General features: G+C 33.5%; 1 protein-coding gene across 1 annotated transcript in view; it reads left to right on the forward strand.

Annotated features, from left to right (window-relative positions):
- The window catches only part of LOC149529450 (uncharacterized), a 42,680-nt gene extending 34,967 nt beyond the window's left edge, over positions 1 to 7,713 (forward strand). The window contains exon 3 of the mRNA XM_089809820.1: positions 7,071 to 7,713. Within this exon, the coding sequence (XP_089665946.1) occupies positions 7,071 to 7,293 (223 nt within the window). The 3' untranslated portion in view covers positions 7,294 to 7,713. The remainder of the gene's footprint in view (positions 1 to 7,070) is intronic.
- Positions 7,714 to 17,871: the final 10,158 nt, after the last annotated feature.

A 17,871-nucleotide genomic window follows, 5' to 3' on the forward strand; every position in this document is an offset into this window, starting at 1 on the left:
GTGTGTGTGTGTTTATTATATATATATATATATATATATATATATATATATATCAACACATATATCAACACTGCATCTTAAGATTAAATCAATCCGACTGTAGCTATAATCTTAACATAACCGAATTTTCTCTAGGGTCAGTTCAGTTTTTGACCTTGACAGTTTCAGTTGCTAGCCAATCATGGTTATTTCAGTGGACATTCCAAACACTTACTATTTTTAGTAAGTCAGCAGGCTCAACATTCTTGGCATTTCAGGGTTGGACTAGGAGCGTTTTGTTGAGAGCTTTTTGGTAAGCCATCATACATGCATATCCGAGTCCAACTGATTAGAGATTTTAGTGCCTGAAGATTTAACTGATTTATTTTAAAGTGAATAACTTAAGTTCATATTGTTAATGTCACTTTATTATATGTGGGCACTTTATTTCCTTAAGTGGGGGAAAATAATTATTTTAAAAAGGAAATAAAAAACAGAAAGGGGAATGCGAAGATTCACTTGGTTGTGCTTAAAAAGGGAAGAGGGAGCTCATTTTTAGCATAGTTGGAGGGATAGTGGCTCAAAACCCATTGTCGGTGGGAGACATCATGATGATGTTTCACATTGTAGTTCATGTTTATTTTCTGTTATCCAATCTTGCTGTAGTTATTGTATCTGTGATTGGATTTGATTTTGATTTTTTTGAAGAACTTCAATGAAATATTATTTATGAAAATGTATTTCTGTTGGAGGTCTATGGCAATAACATTTTAAGATTTCTTTTTATTTGGTTGTTTAGTGGGGTTTTGCTAGTGAAATCTGAAATACATTGTGTGAATTTATTCATTTAGAAATATATGAGATTTTTTTCAAAAGTTGGGTAAATATCTGGTTAGGGGTAACATAATGGTATCAGACCATTGAATCTGCCATCCTATTGGGTATAAGCAGAGGCTTCATCAGAACATAGATAGATATATAGATGGAGTAATACTCAAATAGGTATATGCAGTTATGAAATCTATTAGAGTTGAAGGAAACAAAGAAAAGACAATGAATATTTACATAAATATTTTATTTCTAGGCGGATATTTCTGGGTTTTGGGTACAAGGTATAGTCCAAGAAAAATATATCTACAGGTCACAATCATTCTATTTGCTCCGAGAAATCGGTAATGATGGGTCTCATGAATGTCAATAAATTGTGGTGTCATGAGCTTAATGTTTTGGGTCATTATATTTTAACCTTGCAGATGAATTATTATGGTTCTCCATTTAGAGAAACATTGCTTTTGAATATTAGAGTCCGAATAATGGTATGTGGAAAGCTGAATAATAATGTATTGCATTGAGGTGGCAAATATTATTGGAGACTGAAATATTTATCTAGAAGGAAATTATTGTCATGGTGACATCCTCGCTGGGACCTTGGAAATATTTTATTAGTTTGTTTGTAGGCCCCGATTCTCTATTTGTCTTCTTCACATGCTTTGATGTTTATAATGTTTATTTTTGAAGATGAGAGTATGGTTGCCATCATATATATTGAAAACTTAGTTTAGAATTAAATTGTTGCTGTAAAACACATTTTGAGAAGATTAGTGTTTTATTTTAAGCGACTTTAGTTGGAACCAAGAAATGCTGTTTTGGTCTATTACTTCAGAATGGCGGACGAGCTTCTTGCATATAAGGCAAAGAGCAATCATAGTTGCTGCTAGACCCTGGCGTCTTTAACATTTTTGCAGATTCACCACTTGGACATTGCTGGAGCTGTCTGTTGAGAATTCTGAAAACCAATACTCTGCTAATGTTTGGCATTGGAAATATTTATTGGCAATTGAATTATAAACTCTGCGTCCGCCATTTACTGTGAAGGAGGATTTAGTACAAGCTTTCACCAAAGCTTGGATTTTATTGATTAATTAAGGTTATCTATCTTCTCTAATCTCTGCCATCAACATTGCTGGAGCCGAAAATATTGGAGGCTTAACATTATTGATATTGACTTTTTAAGCAACAAAGGTTATTGTGGTCTCTACAGAGAAAAAATTATATATTAAGTTGGTTTGAATAGGATTGCAATAAGAATATTAATATTTTGAACAAGAGAATTGTATTTGAAATCTGTGGGCCCTACAGCTCCTATAGTTGGCAGTACATTTATGTAGTTTAATATTTTCTTTGGGAACCATAGACAACATTACAAGTAACAGGCGATAAAAAATCACCACAAGCACTTGACATGTATGAAGAACAACTAATTCGCTCAGGGCAGTTGTCAAAGGAAGAATTTGATGCTTTGCACTCTAAAGTCAATTCGATTTTAAATGGAGAGTTCATTAACAGTGAAGAATATGTGCCAAACTGACGAGATTGGCTATCAACATATTGGAGTGGCATCAAATCGCCAAGCAATTGTCTCATAGATGCAATACAGGGGTCAAAATAGAGATATTGAAAAATGTTGGGAAAGCTATAACTACTCTTCCTGAAACATTAAATCCTCAGAGGGCTGCAAATAGGATTTTTGATCAACGTTTACAAATGATTGAAAAAGGTGTCAATTGACCTGTTATGTGGATGTCTCCTGGTACAAATGAGTGGTGCCAGAAAGTAAGTGCATTCTTTCTGTCTAGAGAGCAACACAGTGTTGAATCAAACACATATTGATATAAGCTTTCTGATGATTGGTCATTTCATTGAAGTTTGTATATCTTGTACGTGAGACCATTGTTGGTGTGCTTGAGTGGGAGATTGTCTCCTTGGTGAGGTAGCTTAGTGCCGCTGAAGATTCAAGGTTTGTGTGCTTCATTTTTAAGAATTCTAAGCAGCCATTGGTGGATAACTGATACCACTAATATACTGATTAGTCTTCAGCTGGGGATCTCTCACAAATGGTCCAGGTGTGCCAAGAACTAGATCAATTTTTAAAATTTACTGATTTTCTGTTTTTATACATTCTCCTAAGTATTGTTATCCATTTTTGGAGTCCTGTAACAGACTATGGTAATTAAAGGATGCCCAATTCATTATATTTGGAAGTGCAGGTTTAATCTTTGACAGTCTGACAGTGGCTTGGACCTAGAGAAACTTCCGATTTGAACTTTCATTTTATTCTTTGATAGTCAAGCTCCGATTTTTGAGAATAGTTATAGTTTAAAACAATTGACAGATCTCTTGAGAGGAAAATAGCGGCAACATGGGAAGAATATAGGGCTTGGCAAAAATTAGAAAGGAATTTCTTTTTAATAAGTTACAGCAAGAGTTAGCTCAGAATTGGCAGCTGGATAAAAGAAAAGAAGCAATCAACATGTTAGATGAATACAACTCCCTCCCTTACAGGTTCAGAAAGATTTACCGTTCACTGATCACATGGACTTTCATCCAAGCCTACAAAATAAGAATAATGTAGCAAAGAAACAATATCAGGAGCACAAAGGGCTTGTAAAGAGTTGCATGAGGAGTTTTCAGCAGACAAAAATCAGCTTATAGGTGGTCTTGAAAAAGAAGAGCAACCGATTACCATTGATTTGCAGCCCTCTCATGATTATGTAGGAAATGTTAAATATGGTACAAATCTATTGATTGGTAGTATGGAGGTAGAGGTTTCTTGCAGGGCTGACTGCACTAGAGCTTTTGATGGGCATGCCGATAATGCATTAGAGAAGATTGTCCAATCAGTCAATGATGAAGACTAAACATCTTTTGTGAGTACTGATGCCGATGTTGATTCAGACTTGAGGGTTTGTACTTACGGTATGAATTCTTCCTGTGATGAATTTATTTTTGAACACAATGCTGCCCCTAATTCGTTTTCACAGTTGGTTATGATAGATGACATTGATAATGTGGATATATATGATGAAACACTTTCTCCCACCTCATTTGCATTTGAATTATCGCATACACCTACAAGTTAACCTTATTCGGAGAGTCAAATTAAGGTAACTGAAAATAAATTTGTTGCAACTCTATCACATTTTGATAACATATTGATATATGACATGGTTGAAAAACATTTTTGTAAGGAACAATTAGAGAGAAGACACAAAGGACTCAAAGAGGAGTTTTCACATTTGCATGTGATTAAGGGATGAAAACAATATAAGCAGACTATCTACATCTTCTTTTAGATTGTGACCATCTTCTCAATCTCATAGAGATCTATTCCAAGGCATTAAGAATGAAGGAAGAAGAAGTGAACATCCTTTCTTGTGAGCTCATGAATATTAAGGACATCCTAGAGGCTGCCTTAGCGACATTTCATGAGGCAAAAGATCAGATCGTTGAGCTTAATCAGGAATCAAATTTGGCATGCTCTACCTTAGCTCAACATTCACATGTGAGAGTTGAGGAGATTGATAATGATGATAGTGAGAATGTTGATCAACATGGACATATTTCATCCACATTCAGTGGGCACATAGTACCATATGATGAGTCATTGACTAAGGTTGAGGTTATACATTGTGACTATACAATGAGGAGTGGTCATCACTTTTCATTTGATCTACATGTGGAGGATGTGATGAGGCATAGGTGAGGATTGGCTCAAAGTCGGTATCATCCATTGTGGGATGGAGGTATGCTATCTTCAAAAATAGGATCAAAGGTTGCAAGTATCCGACTTAGGTGATTATGATATGCTATTGATACGGGCACTAGTCAATTCTCCATTATAGCAATATGCATCCAACTATTTGTGTTAGTTGGGAAGGTATTATCCCCTTTACTGTGCAACTATTACAAGAATTAGTTAAAGATATCATGGACATCACACAAGTCTTTGCTTGGGATCCAGGTGGAGCATTCACATGGGTTATTGATTAGGGAGTTGAGAGGAGTGATTTGTTGTACTCCTTCCTTGATGGAGTTTGGTACACTTTTGAGCTCCTGCCACCTCTTGGTATTAGAGGTGTGTATAGTTACAATTGGAGTGAGGTACTTAGTTGGGTAGAGAGCATTTTCTTTTATGATAGCAATACATGACAAGTTGTCTCAATTGAGTATACACATGAGATGTTTTGTATTCCTGATATCCATTTGATTGGTGTTTGAGTTCATTTTGCGTTATTTTACGACTCTGGGGTTAGAGATGTTTGCACCTGTGTAATGCAGATAGTATCAACTTTGAGGTAGATTTAGGATCCAGGCATTTATTTCTAGTGTACAAATGCGAATTGCCTGCTGGCAAGCAATCTTTGGGAAGGGAATACTGTCATGTCCCCTTTCCAAGAAAGTGATCTTTGTTGCACAGTTAGACCGTTTTGCCTTGGTCCCGAGGTCTAACCAAGTTTTCTTTGGGATTAGTTCAGTTTTTGGCCTAGGCAGTTTCAATTGCTGACCAATCGGGGTTGTTTTAGTGGGGTTTCTGCACTTTTAACTATTTTTAGTAATTCAACAGGTCAAAACTTCTTGGCATTTCAAGGCCGGACTAGGGTTTGACTAGGGAAGTCTCTGTGCTTTACCTCTGTGAGCATAACCTAGATCCAATGAGTGCTAAGTGTTCCATTTATTATCATGCGAGATGGATTCATGTTAAATCACTACTCATGAAATATGGGCCAATGAGTTTGACTAAAAAACTACATAGTTAAGTCTTGATAGCAATATCACAATAGGAGCATCTTGTTAAGACCTTTTTGGTGAGCTATCACACATGTATATCCGAGGCCATTTGATTAGAGATTTTAATGTCTGAATATTTAACTGACGTACTTTTATCCTAAAAAAGGTTGAAAAGTATTATTTTGAAAAGGAAATAAAGAAACATAATGGGGAATGCCAAGAGTCACCTGTTTGTGCTTAAAAAGGGAAGAGGGAGCTCATTTTTAACATACTTGCTTTTGTGATTTGAATTTCATTTTCTCTCTTGGAAAGTTATATTTGAATGCTTTGGCTTTCAGCAGGTGAGGACAGAAATCCTCAATTTTGGATAGTGGACAAAAACCCATTGTTAGTTGGACACATCGTGCAGTTGTTTCACATTGTATTCCAAGTTCATCTTTTTTGTTATCCACTCTTGCTGTAGTTACAATATCTATGATTGGATTTGATTCTGATTTTTCTGAAGAACTTCAATGAAATATTTACAGCACCAACATTTTAAAACTTCTTTTCATCTGGTTGTTTAATGGGGTTTTGTTGGTGAAATTTGAAATACATTGCATGAATTTATTTGTATAAAAATTTCTGAGATTTTATTCAGAAGTTAGATAAATATCCGGTTAGGGATAATACAATCAATGGGTCAGCCATTATGCTTGTGACACTCAAAGAGGTGCACTTGTAGGATTCCCTTCCTGTTATAAGAGATTATGGACATTGAGGCTGGTTGCACTTGGCTCTCACGGCTTGGCTTTGCCACCCCCTCCTGCGGACGGATATACAGGCTGACTCGACTCCGGCAAGTTCCCTTTGTAGGCTCATGTTATTTCTACTGCTTGTATTTCTGTCGAGGAAGCTGTAGGAAATGTTGATAATGATAATGGTGGATGGGACCTGTCTATTGTTGCTTTGGACACACTGATCTTTATGGGGCTAATTGGATGGCCAGGATCACCCTCCTCCATCTGCATAGTGCTTGCTGTTTATTTTTTATACCTTGGGCTGTAATCCTATGTGGACTCTAGGATTGGGGCTCTCTTTCCATCCATCTCTTTTTTGTGAATATGTATAACACTATTTTGGACATGGTAATATACACTTCATAAAAATAAATAATTTAAATAAGCATGATTAATGTGGCATATTTGATATATGGGTAAAATTGTTTCTTCTTCTTTTGGCATTAGATATCTGGATGTTGCTTTGGGAAAGTCTTTATAGTTGATTAAAGCTTTCTTGAAAATCACTGTTGGTTTAGTAGGATAAGTGTGGCTTTCATGTTGGACCCCTTCTCTGTACTTCCCATCCTGGAAATTTAGTTTCTTCAATTATACAATATATATGCATACTCAAAAGAGAGTATTAAGTATTGTCAATTTTACTTTATTCAATATTCATCCCTGAAATAACAGTGTCCAAAAAGGTGTTTCTTATTGCAAACATACATGTTTTTGGAGCTAAAGCAACTTATTGTCTTTGTGCAGGTACATGAAACGTTTAGTTGCAGAAGTAAAGCCAAAGGCAGGTCTTAACTTCAGTGATGATTCCCAAGCCACTGCTGTGGGTAAAGCAGTAGCTGAGGGTGGAACATTCCTTACATATGGTAAAGAGCTGCCCAAGCATGTTATTTATCGAGGGGCTATTCGTAAGCAGATAGAATGGAGTGAGTTTCTGACAAAGAAGAAGCTGAAAGCTCAGTTGGTGTAACTGAACCGATTCAGTTGACTTTGGGTTTTGATTGTTCCATTGAGCTGATAATTCAAAATTTCTGCTTTTTAATTGACATGCAATAATTATCTCTGTTTCCTCCTTGCCTGGATTTGAAGGTTCTGTGGTGCTTTTTATGTAACGATATAGATAACTCGCCTCATTTGTTATGTGATGGTACCAAATTTATCAGATGGAGATTCATTGAGCAGTCAGAACACATGTTTATCATTCTTATCTGGTTAAATGAGGGATGTAAAGAAAGAGCGAGCTGATTCAAGGCTACAGCTATGTTTTAACTAGCATAAACCATTTTATAATTTCTTGCTTCAGATGTTCAGATGAATAACATCTTCTGGATTTGACTGTAAAATCTTCATTATATTGGAAAGTAAATGTCAGTCAAGGCAATCATTGTTATATCTTTCTAAATTATTTTTCATCTCAAACATGAAAGTAGCCAATATTTTGTTGGTAGTCTACAAGCATAATGGGGAAATTGTACGTGTTTTAAAAAAATTGTGTATTAATTTTATCCAGTCTATTCTGTCAATTGAAAATATTCAAACATTTTACACTTGAGATTTTCTTGGCGGGCTTTTACCAATAGTAAAGGGATACAACACAGTAAAATCCACAGCAACCTAATAATAATTTGTCAAAGCTGTTACAATAAGAGTTCACATTGTCAGCATGGTTCTTGCCATAAGTATAGACATACAGAAGTTGTGGGTTAGAGTAATCCTGCTATAATTTTTTCATTGCATGTGCTTCATAGATCATCACAAACAAGGGGTGCATGCGCCAAAGTTCCTGCCTTCATGTTTTTATGGTTGACTGAAGTAGTATTGCATGAAAGGGAAATTAAATTAGTTACAATTTTTAGCATAATAGAATAAAGTGCACAAGAGTGGAAGAATCATGTAGAAGAAATATGCAATTGAGATTGAATATAGATTTAATCAGCTTAGTATTAATTTTAGATTTTAATATGCTATTAACAGCTAAATAACACAAAGGTTCCCAAGGCAAAAAATTAAGTCTTGTAATTATTACTTTAATAGTGCTAGAATATTGAATATTTAATAATAATAATGTCATTTCAATAATAATTATATTTACTAAAAACTTTAAAGCTTGATTCATGTTTTTCACAGTTAAATAGAATGATATTTAAATTTCATATAATATATGTTTTAAAATTATAAAGTAATATTAAAATAAAAATATATAAGAATTAAAAAAAATGACCACATTATTCAAATTCTTCATAATTTTTTTAAAACAAAATTTATAAATATTTTTAGTGAAAATTTATGAAATAATTAGATTTTTAAAAATATATTTTTGTTATTTATTAATTTAATTACAATTTTTTTTGTATTAAGTATAGAAGGATCAAAAAACGTACAAAAACGAATGGAATCAGTTCAGAGGAGGCCAAGCCTCACCAAAAGACGAAAGGAATTACATTTCAACCAAGCAAAAGAGAGAAGAGAAATAGGGGCAACTAATGGAGAACATCAACATAAGTATCCATCCATGTTGTCCAACCTAGATTTCCTTCCATCCAAACTAGGTTTTTTTGATCTCGAATCTGTTTTAGCATATAAATCATGTCACTAGTGAAGCTTTGAGGTGTTCTCTTGATCTCCTTTCTAATGGCTTGAATGGTCTGATTAAAGAGCTTGACATTATCCAAATGCTGTCTCAAAATGTGTCCATCCTTAAGCTCGTTTGCAAAGAAGGTAGCATATCCATCCTTAAGAAGCCTTTTGAACTTGGACTTATTGGTTCTCATTGTGATTTGGACTTGTGAAATTTTTTTAAAATAAGTGAGACTTCGAAAAGACTTAGTAAGCAGCCTAGGTATATTTTGGAACCTTTCTTCATTTCTGCATTTTCAAATTTGCCATAAAATGTTAGCTGAGAGAATATTCCAAAATATGTTAACATCCTTTTTAGCATTGCAGATAAAACCAGTAATAATCTCAAAAATAGTATAGGAAGTAAGAATAGAGATACCAAACATAAGCCAAATTTCTTTAGCAAAAGTGCATTCAACTAAAATATGCCTACCTTTTTCAGGGACCCTGCAAATGTTGCAGTAATCAACAGTAGAGAAAGAGTTCCTAATAGGAAGCTTGTTAAGAATAAGCAACCATTTAAAACATTTGATTTTTGGATCAATAGAGCTTTTCCACAGATAATCAAACTTTTTCATCCAAGCATGTTTGTCTAAATCAGTATACCAAATCTTATTAATATGACTTAAGATGTCTTCATTATGATTAATAACTTTGTATATATCTTTAGCTTTGATATTAAGAAGAGCAATACCACTAGGCCATTTAATTTTCTGATAACTGTCGGAATCAACATAACATAAGTAGGGATTTTTTTACTAGCTTTAGCAATCATATTGTAAGTCCTCTTATGAACATCTGGAAGGTTAAATTTGGGCTAATAATGGTAACAATTTGTTGATATATTTGAGAAAGATTCTATTTAATTACTATATATATATATATATATATATATATATATACGAGAATAAAATAAATTTAAATTTAAATTAATATTAGAATAAAATAAATTTAAATTATAATTAATTTAATTTTTTAAGTTTCAAAAATCAGTTATAATTTAGGTAGCTTTACAAAAAAAACATGTTATGATGTTTGCTTTTAAAAAGTTTAATTAGAATAAGATTGGAAAATAGTAGCTTGTAAAATATAGTGTAAACTTAAAGAAATAACATTTTACAAATTACAAAAATAAACATCAATGTCAAATTAATAATAAATATATTTAAAATAAGACATAAAACATTTAACTCAATAGTTGAATTTCATAAGGAAAATAGATAGGGATAATAAATATTAATTAGACATTCATTTGTGAGGTGGAAGGAAAAAATGATTGTTTTTTAAAAAAGTTAATCCACTTGTCAGAAATGTGGAAAATATAAAGTTGTAATTAATGCATTCATTAATAGAGTTGGTAAAAAATATTTGTATTTTTTGTTGAAGAAAATTGAATTTTTTCATTGCCAAAAAATAGAATGAATGAAAAATGTGATTTATAAAATAATGAAAAATTAGAAAAAAAATACGAACATTTGAAATTTGTTTTAATTTTTGAAATCTTATGAATTGATTGGTCAGTTAAATTGAAAAATTGAATTGAATGAAAACAATAGTATCCGGCCAAAGGCAAGAACTAATAAGAGCATCCAACCTATTATTTGCATAAAACCTTAATTGAGCTTGGATACAAATGTTGCAATCATAATGTTTTTGCTGGAAGAACGGATTTTCAAACTTATAGACTAATCAAAATCTAGAGCTCTTCCAGATAATTTTGCCTGTAGTCAAGTTGTTGTGATTCATGGCCTAAACTTTTGTAAACATGAAATTCTAATATGAAAATTGGCATTGAGTCACTAATGAAGTTTTACCTTAGACCAGTCATATTTTATGCCTTCGAAGATGGCAATTTCAAGAGGCTAAGTGTGACATGTGGATCGTGATGATACTTTTCACCATGCAAAAATCTACTGGACTTGTATTGTACCGTCTCAAGTCAATACGATGTAATTGTTCTTTACCTTGTGATAGAGGACTATGGATGCCATTTATTAATTTATTATGTAACATTGATTGATAGGTAATTACGATTCTTGAAGCAGTCTGTAGCATTATGTAATGAGAAAACTACATTAAGTTGTGTTCCTTACATCACAGCCAAAATTAGTAAACTACAAGGTATTGCTCAATGGGGGCATCCCAGAGCATTCTGGGATTATGACATCCTTATAAGATGTCATGTTAACCTTGCTTTGCTTTACAACTTACCAAATCTGACTAAAGCAGATCTCTTACAACTCTAGATGCCAATACAAAAGCCTAGTGGATATATTAATTATTACTTTGACTTATCAAAATGATGTGGAAGTTCCCAATTGTAACTGCATATCAATAGCCATAAGGATCAAGATTTCCATTTGGCCTGTTAGTATTTTGATTGTTCATCCATTTTTTAACGATTTTGAGTGTTTAGAGGACCTTGGCAAATTTCTTGGTTATCCGAGTTTTCTTTTTCGAGGGGGACCTTTGAGTTGTCTTATAGTCTTGCTCCTCAAAAAATATCTTGAGGGGACTTTGAGCTTTAAAAGCACTCTTAAAAGTTTGAATATTCTTTATCAAGCTTGTACAACTACTTACAACATAGGATTCTAGGGTCCAAGTCTGGGCATTTATTTTTTTAGAAGTGCAAATGTTTTTCTACATTTATGAATTAGATGGAGTAAATTTGTTTTATTTAGGCAATCAATGTTTAAGCTGATAGGCTTATTGTATTTAAGCCGATAGCCTAATTGTGGGAGCTTTCCTCTTGGAAATTATTTTTTTGACGAAAATGTTGTAAGATTCTATTTTTTAATTATGTTGTAAGAGCCCCTGGTCGCCCCTGTCCATCTCATTCATTGTTGTCATTTCCTTCGAGGAAGGATCCCTAAACCCTAATCATGTTTGGGGTGACTCTTGCTCTCTTCTTCATCCTCTATTTTAGGTTTGTACTTGCCTTTTATTGACACTGTTTGGTGTTTCGTTTGATGCTATCTTCCTAGTCCCATAGACCTGTGTTGTGGTCTCTTGTTGGATATTAATATTATCTTACGACAAAAAAAATCTGATTTCTAAAAATTAAACTTTACTTCTAGCCTTGTGAATCATGCCAACAAATTGTAATTCTTCTTTCCTCTCCACAAGTTTCTATTTTTTCCACGTCATAATATGCTTGAGGGTGGGGAAAACTGCATATCTTGTTGTAGCAACGAAAAAGAAAAATGCAGAGCAGATGATGAGGGAAGAGGGTTTTGAGTAGAATGTAGCAACAAAAAAGAAAAATGTAGAGTGAATGATGAGGGAAGAGAGTTTTGAGTAGAAGGCCCTTCATGGCTGCCCTACAAAGGAACTTGTGTCGTATAGGAAGAAAACTTTGAGATAGTTCCCACTTCCACTTCCCTTGTGTGTATAAGTAAATTTTCCAAGCCATATGTGTTGGGCGCACTTGAGATCCTACAAGAGAGATGGTAGGCTAGTTATTTAGGAGGTTAAGGTTCAACATCATGATTTTATTAGGGTAGAGTGCTCCAATCGCTGCCTTAGTATGCGATGAAGGAAAGATAAGAGCTCACCAAGCTCGAATGGCCAAAGTAGAGCACAACGGGATTGACGTTGATCCATTAGACCAAGATTGTTGATGAAGCTAAGGAAAATGATAGAATCAAAATTGAAGAAGCCCTTGGTGAAACAATGGATAGGCTTCCACACAATGGCAATGACCAAGACAAAGCTTACTTTGGGTTTAGATAATGTTGGAAAGGATGGAGTGGTTGAGAAGGAAGAAGGTCCAAGATTTAATGGGGATTTTGAGGATCCTACTAGTTACAGAGGAGAGGACAATTTTTTAGCTAATTTTGGCATAGATGAAAGGTAAGTGATACTTCCTCATCTAATATGTGTTCTTGTACAACAATGCTTCCTAGGAATAAGTTTAGAAAGCCTAATAGGATGTTGTGCACCACCACTAGATTCCTTGTTTGGAAGACCCATGACATCCATTAGGCCAATCCATAGCTAAAAATACTTCCTTTCTTTACGGGAACTGACAATTTTGTAAATCTTGTTGCATTCAGAAGACTCTAGTAGTTCCCTTCTTCAAATGAATGTCTCCAATTGAATTCAACTTGGGATAGAGTGCTAGGTTTTTCCAATTTCATATCCTCTCAAATCAATTTAAATCCACATTGTGCCAATGCATATAGAAATGCTATGTTTTTGATGTGGATGATATGTTTTCCATGAAATATCCTTTTCTTTATTAGTTTCTGATGCTAGGTACCTTAGCATTTTTAGACACAAACTATTTATATTCACTTTGCATCTAGAAAGGTATTTTCATATTATATATAGAAAGGTCACAATGAGTAGCCCTTCAAGGGATTAAAACATATTGCCTTAGATTTCCAACAACAACAACATGTTGTTGCATTAATTAGGTAAATCTTCAACAAATACGTGCAACCTACATACAATCATATATAATTAAGTAGACATTAGGGTTTACAAAAGATAAACAGATATAGATGTTAAAATTTTTATGAAAATTTTAATATAATTCTGAAAATACCTTCTTCGGTGGTCATGTTTTGTCCAACTAATGACAATTTTTGAAAAATTAACATGACATCGAGAAACTCAATAGCTTAATTAACAAGATCAGACACATGATATTGTTTGGTTTTAAACATGGACATTTTTCAATGGAGGTTTTGGATTTTTTTTCCTTGATAAAAATATATGCAGTTAGAAGTCCAGAGCCATAAGATTTGTGCTGTATATAATACAATTGAGGTTATTCTCTCACATCTTGAATATTTTGGATCAAATGCATGGTCCAACATCAGGGAATAGATAATAACAAGATAAAAAGTAAACCATAGAACTTGATCCTTAATATTGAAGAATTAAACTTACGCACTTGACATCACAAAATAGTCTCAACAAGAGTAAAAAAGACTATTCTAAATCAAAGAAAATTAATTATAAACCTATTAGCAAGATCATTCAGTATTGTCTCATGATGTTGTAGCAGCCAATCCTTTTATTTGATGGCCTTGTTCCAGATTTTGTTCACTTTAGTTAAGTCCATCATTGTAAGGATGCTAATACATGGCTAAGGAAAGTAACATTATTTAACTAAAGTATAATGATATGCACTGGTGAAAATGAAACCCATGTTTTTCCAAAATTATTTCTTTATGCATAGACAAGATAAGATAAGATAAGATAATAATATTAATGTCCAACAAAAGACCACAACGAGGGTCTATGGGACTGGAAGCTTACACCAAGAAAATAATAGACAAATGGAGCACCAAACAATGTCCACAAAAGAACAAGTACAAAAAAAGAAGAAGAAAGTAGGAGACATCACAAAAAAGATTAGGTATTTGTCCTCACAGGGAAAAAGTCCAACAACGACTAATCAGTGCAGCTACCAGAGGCCCTGTGATGAAGCTGAGTGCTACAAGAGGAGTGTCGCTGGCGAAGAGAGAGCAGTTTGTAAATTGCTGTAACTTTATGTAGAAACTGACAAAAAATACTTTAAGGTTATGATTTCTCTTTAAGATTATGATTTCTTGTTAGATGTCCAAATCAAGTAGCTAATCGATTTCTTATTTTTATTCAATTTCAAAGTAGAAATTTCAAACACATTCATTCTTGAGTGCGTGTTTCAGGGTTAGGAAATGTTTCAACATTAAGAAAATAAATTAGTTTTTATTAATTTTCACAAATGAATACAAAAAAAATAGTTGGTTTCATTTCTTAGGCAATCAACTTAATTTCAAGGTATACAACTTGGTTTGTACCCTACTATTTTTATATCTTCTTTTCTAATCTATATCTTCTTTTAGACTATCTTCCTCTCTTTTCTGTATACTATTTTATTCTTTGACTTCCACTTTTATATTCCTCTCTATAAATTTATGGTGTCCTGAGTATGTTCTTTCAATCTACCCTATGCCTTGTATTATTTTCTCTTTACTATGTTTTTATTTTAAATTCCTCCTAAAAGTCAACCGATTTTCAATGTATATAAAATAAAGCAGGGTTTCCAATGAATAAAATATTAGTGATAAGTATGGATGTGAAATAATATGTTGAATCATAGTTATATAATATGATAATTTTATAATTATGTATAAGAATTTTGAAAAATTAAAAAAATCATAATTTTTACTAATTAAATAAAGATTAGAAGTCAAATGCATGCGTATCAAATTATGATGTCATACATCTAGAAAAAGGAAGTTTATAAGTACCTTTGAAATGATTTTTTAAAGACCGAAAATTTCATATTTAGTATGAATAGTATCATGAATAAACTTCGGCGTAGCATAAAAAAAGTACTAAAATATAATAAGATAGAAACAAGCAAAAAGGTGTACTTGAATGCTTATTTTTAGCAGAGAAAATTCTTTGGATTGTTTGTTTGAGATGGCCATTTATCTTTGTTTTCTATTTAATGATAAAGACTGGAATTAAGATTATTTATCTGATGCTTGGTTTAGTTCAATTAGCAGTCCATTATTTAATTTTTTCTTTGACAATATTTATAACTAGAAACATAATTAGGCCCCCATCCAACAACGCAAGATCGAATCCCTTCTGTAGCATTCATCGCTCCAGTTTTTTATTACTCTAATTGATCTCATTCATCTCCATAGCATCTAACACCTTGTCCTTTTCCTTGCATTAAATTAGTATCATTCTTATCGACTAATTGTTGCACGTACAGAAATGTACAACTACTAGTATATATTATTAGTTATTTAGTACATTTAATTATTGGTCCTGGGAGTTGAATGCCAGTTGACTCTATTGGGCTTTTCCTTGCCTTTATAAGGAAGGCATATTTGTACCTTATTTGTATTTCAATTCCAATTCATTATTTGGCAAAATAGGTTTTCTTGTTTCATTTGTGAAGGTTTTTATAAATTGTGTTCCTAGATTGATCAATGGTTTCCTTGTTTTTGGTGGGGGACTTTATTATTGTGGCATTTCAGGCAAGTCATAATTTCCATTTCAATCAAGTTTCTAGTATGACTCAAATTCATTTTGTTATGTTTATCATACGACTCAAATTTGTTCAATACCAGTTCACACAATGCATTGCACTTTCTATTTTGACAAGCTAATAAATTTTAATATTTTTTTTGGGAGCTCATGGTTTCATATTGGCAAAACAATTTTACCTTTGTTGCTTTCCTATCTCATAAAAATTGTGAAAGAGCATGATGTTTTAGGTGGCTTACAATTTTCTATTAAGGTAGGTCCCCATGCAGCTTCTAAGCTTATTTTGGCTAGTAATCGCTACTCTATATTTTTGGTAGTTATTTGTGGAGCTTGTGGCCCTATGCTTATGAATTTTCCTTGCCTATTTTCTTAGAAGTTATCTTAAAAACTATTTTCAAATAAAATCATTAATAAAAAATGAAACTAGAGACAAATAAAGGAGGGAGAACAAATTGTGGATCCATGTATTAGTTTTCCCAACTAGCAATGGTTGTTGTTGGTGTAAATACGTATTCACTATTTACACTTACTTAAGTTTACTTAGGTTAATGCATTATACTAATATTTATTTATTAGTCACCTAGGAGTATGTGCACTCTTGTGACTTGTCATGATGAGATCACAGGGGTCCGCACCTCTTTTAAGCACATGTTGTCTACAACACAAGAATCTTCTACACACATATGACACTTTTTCATTCTTATCCATCCATCTAGAATATTGGATAAGGTGCTTAGTTGTCTTATCTCTTGGTTGTTTCTAGAGACATTCTAGGTGCTTCTTGAGAGGCCTTTATATACATGCACTCCTAGTGTACTCTTATCATGGCATATTGAATATATCATCATTCTAATCATACTCTCTTTGGTCTACTATGTGCTTGTGTTTGAGTTTTCAATTCTTGGGTGAATTTTTCCCTTAGAAAAATTCTTACATGGTATTAGAGCAACTTGGAGATTTTCTCATCACATAGCTGTTCGAGACCACACTTGCTTCAACATCTCAGCCTGAATCCAGAGTACTATAGAAATTGGGAGTGTCTAGAGCAAGATCTGACCTCGCCATTGCGTCCAGAACATTGATTCGGTGAAAATTGACTATAAACTCGGCTACCTTGGCCCAAAGTCAACCGTGAGGAAATTTTTTTTTGCAAATCAAAACTCGGAGGCCTCGATTTGCAGATCTTTTTAATTCATTTTTCAATTTTTAGTTTTTTTTCTCTGCATTTTCGATTGCAAATTTTTGAAATTTTTTTTTCGCCCTTTAGGCACATAGCAGAGAAATTTTTTAGCAAAATTGGGTAATGACACCCTAGCTTTTCCATTTGGAGGGTTTAATTATTTGTCATAGATTAAATTTGGTAGAATAATCCTCTGTATTTTATCCCGTAGGCATCTCAACAAATCAGGGATTGCACTGAAAATTCGGCCTGTATAACTGGACCCGACACCCTCAACAACTTTCCAGCCACACAACCCCACGATGAGCCAACCAAACACCGGTGATAATTCTTGTTTGTGTTAAATGTGCAACAACTTATTTTTAAAGAGTCCATAGACTCACCGTATAGGCGATGTGGGATTTAAATCCCAACACCGTTGGCCTCTAAAATTTCCTGCTACCACATTTCAAAAACCCTGACACTTTTTTCAAATTTTTCGGCACATGCTTAGCATTTTCTTGACGTCCTTTTTTTGGCACTTGTGCAAACAGCAACAATGACTGTTTCCTCGCCCACAATTTTCCTATTCTCGGTGTGAACATAATAACTCCACGAGGTCTGCAAACTCCGACAGGGGTTTATAATTTTGACAACTATTGCATCTTTTTTGGCATCTAAATACCACATCCTAATGTCATCTCTATCTCGTGCGGAAAGGATTTCTGGAGGCCTCTTTCATGGCACTGTCTGAAGGTTTTCTGGCAAGTGTAA

The sequence above is a fragment of the Cupressus sempervirens genome, chromosome 11 (assembly GCF_028749045.1).
Source record: "Cupressus sempervirens isolate cs-2001-9-10 chromosome 11, ASM2874904v1, whole genome shotgun sequence".
NCBI lineage: Eukaryota > Viridiplantae > Streptophyta > Pinopsida > Cupressales > Cupressaceae > Cupressus > Cupressus sempervirens.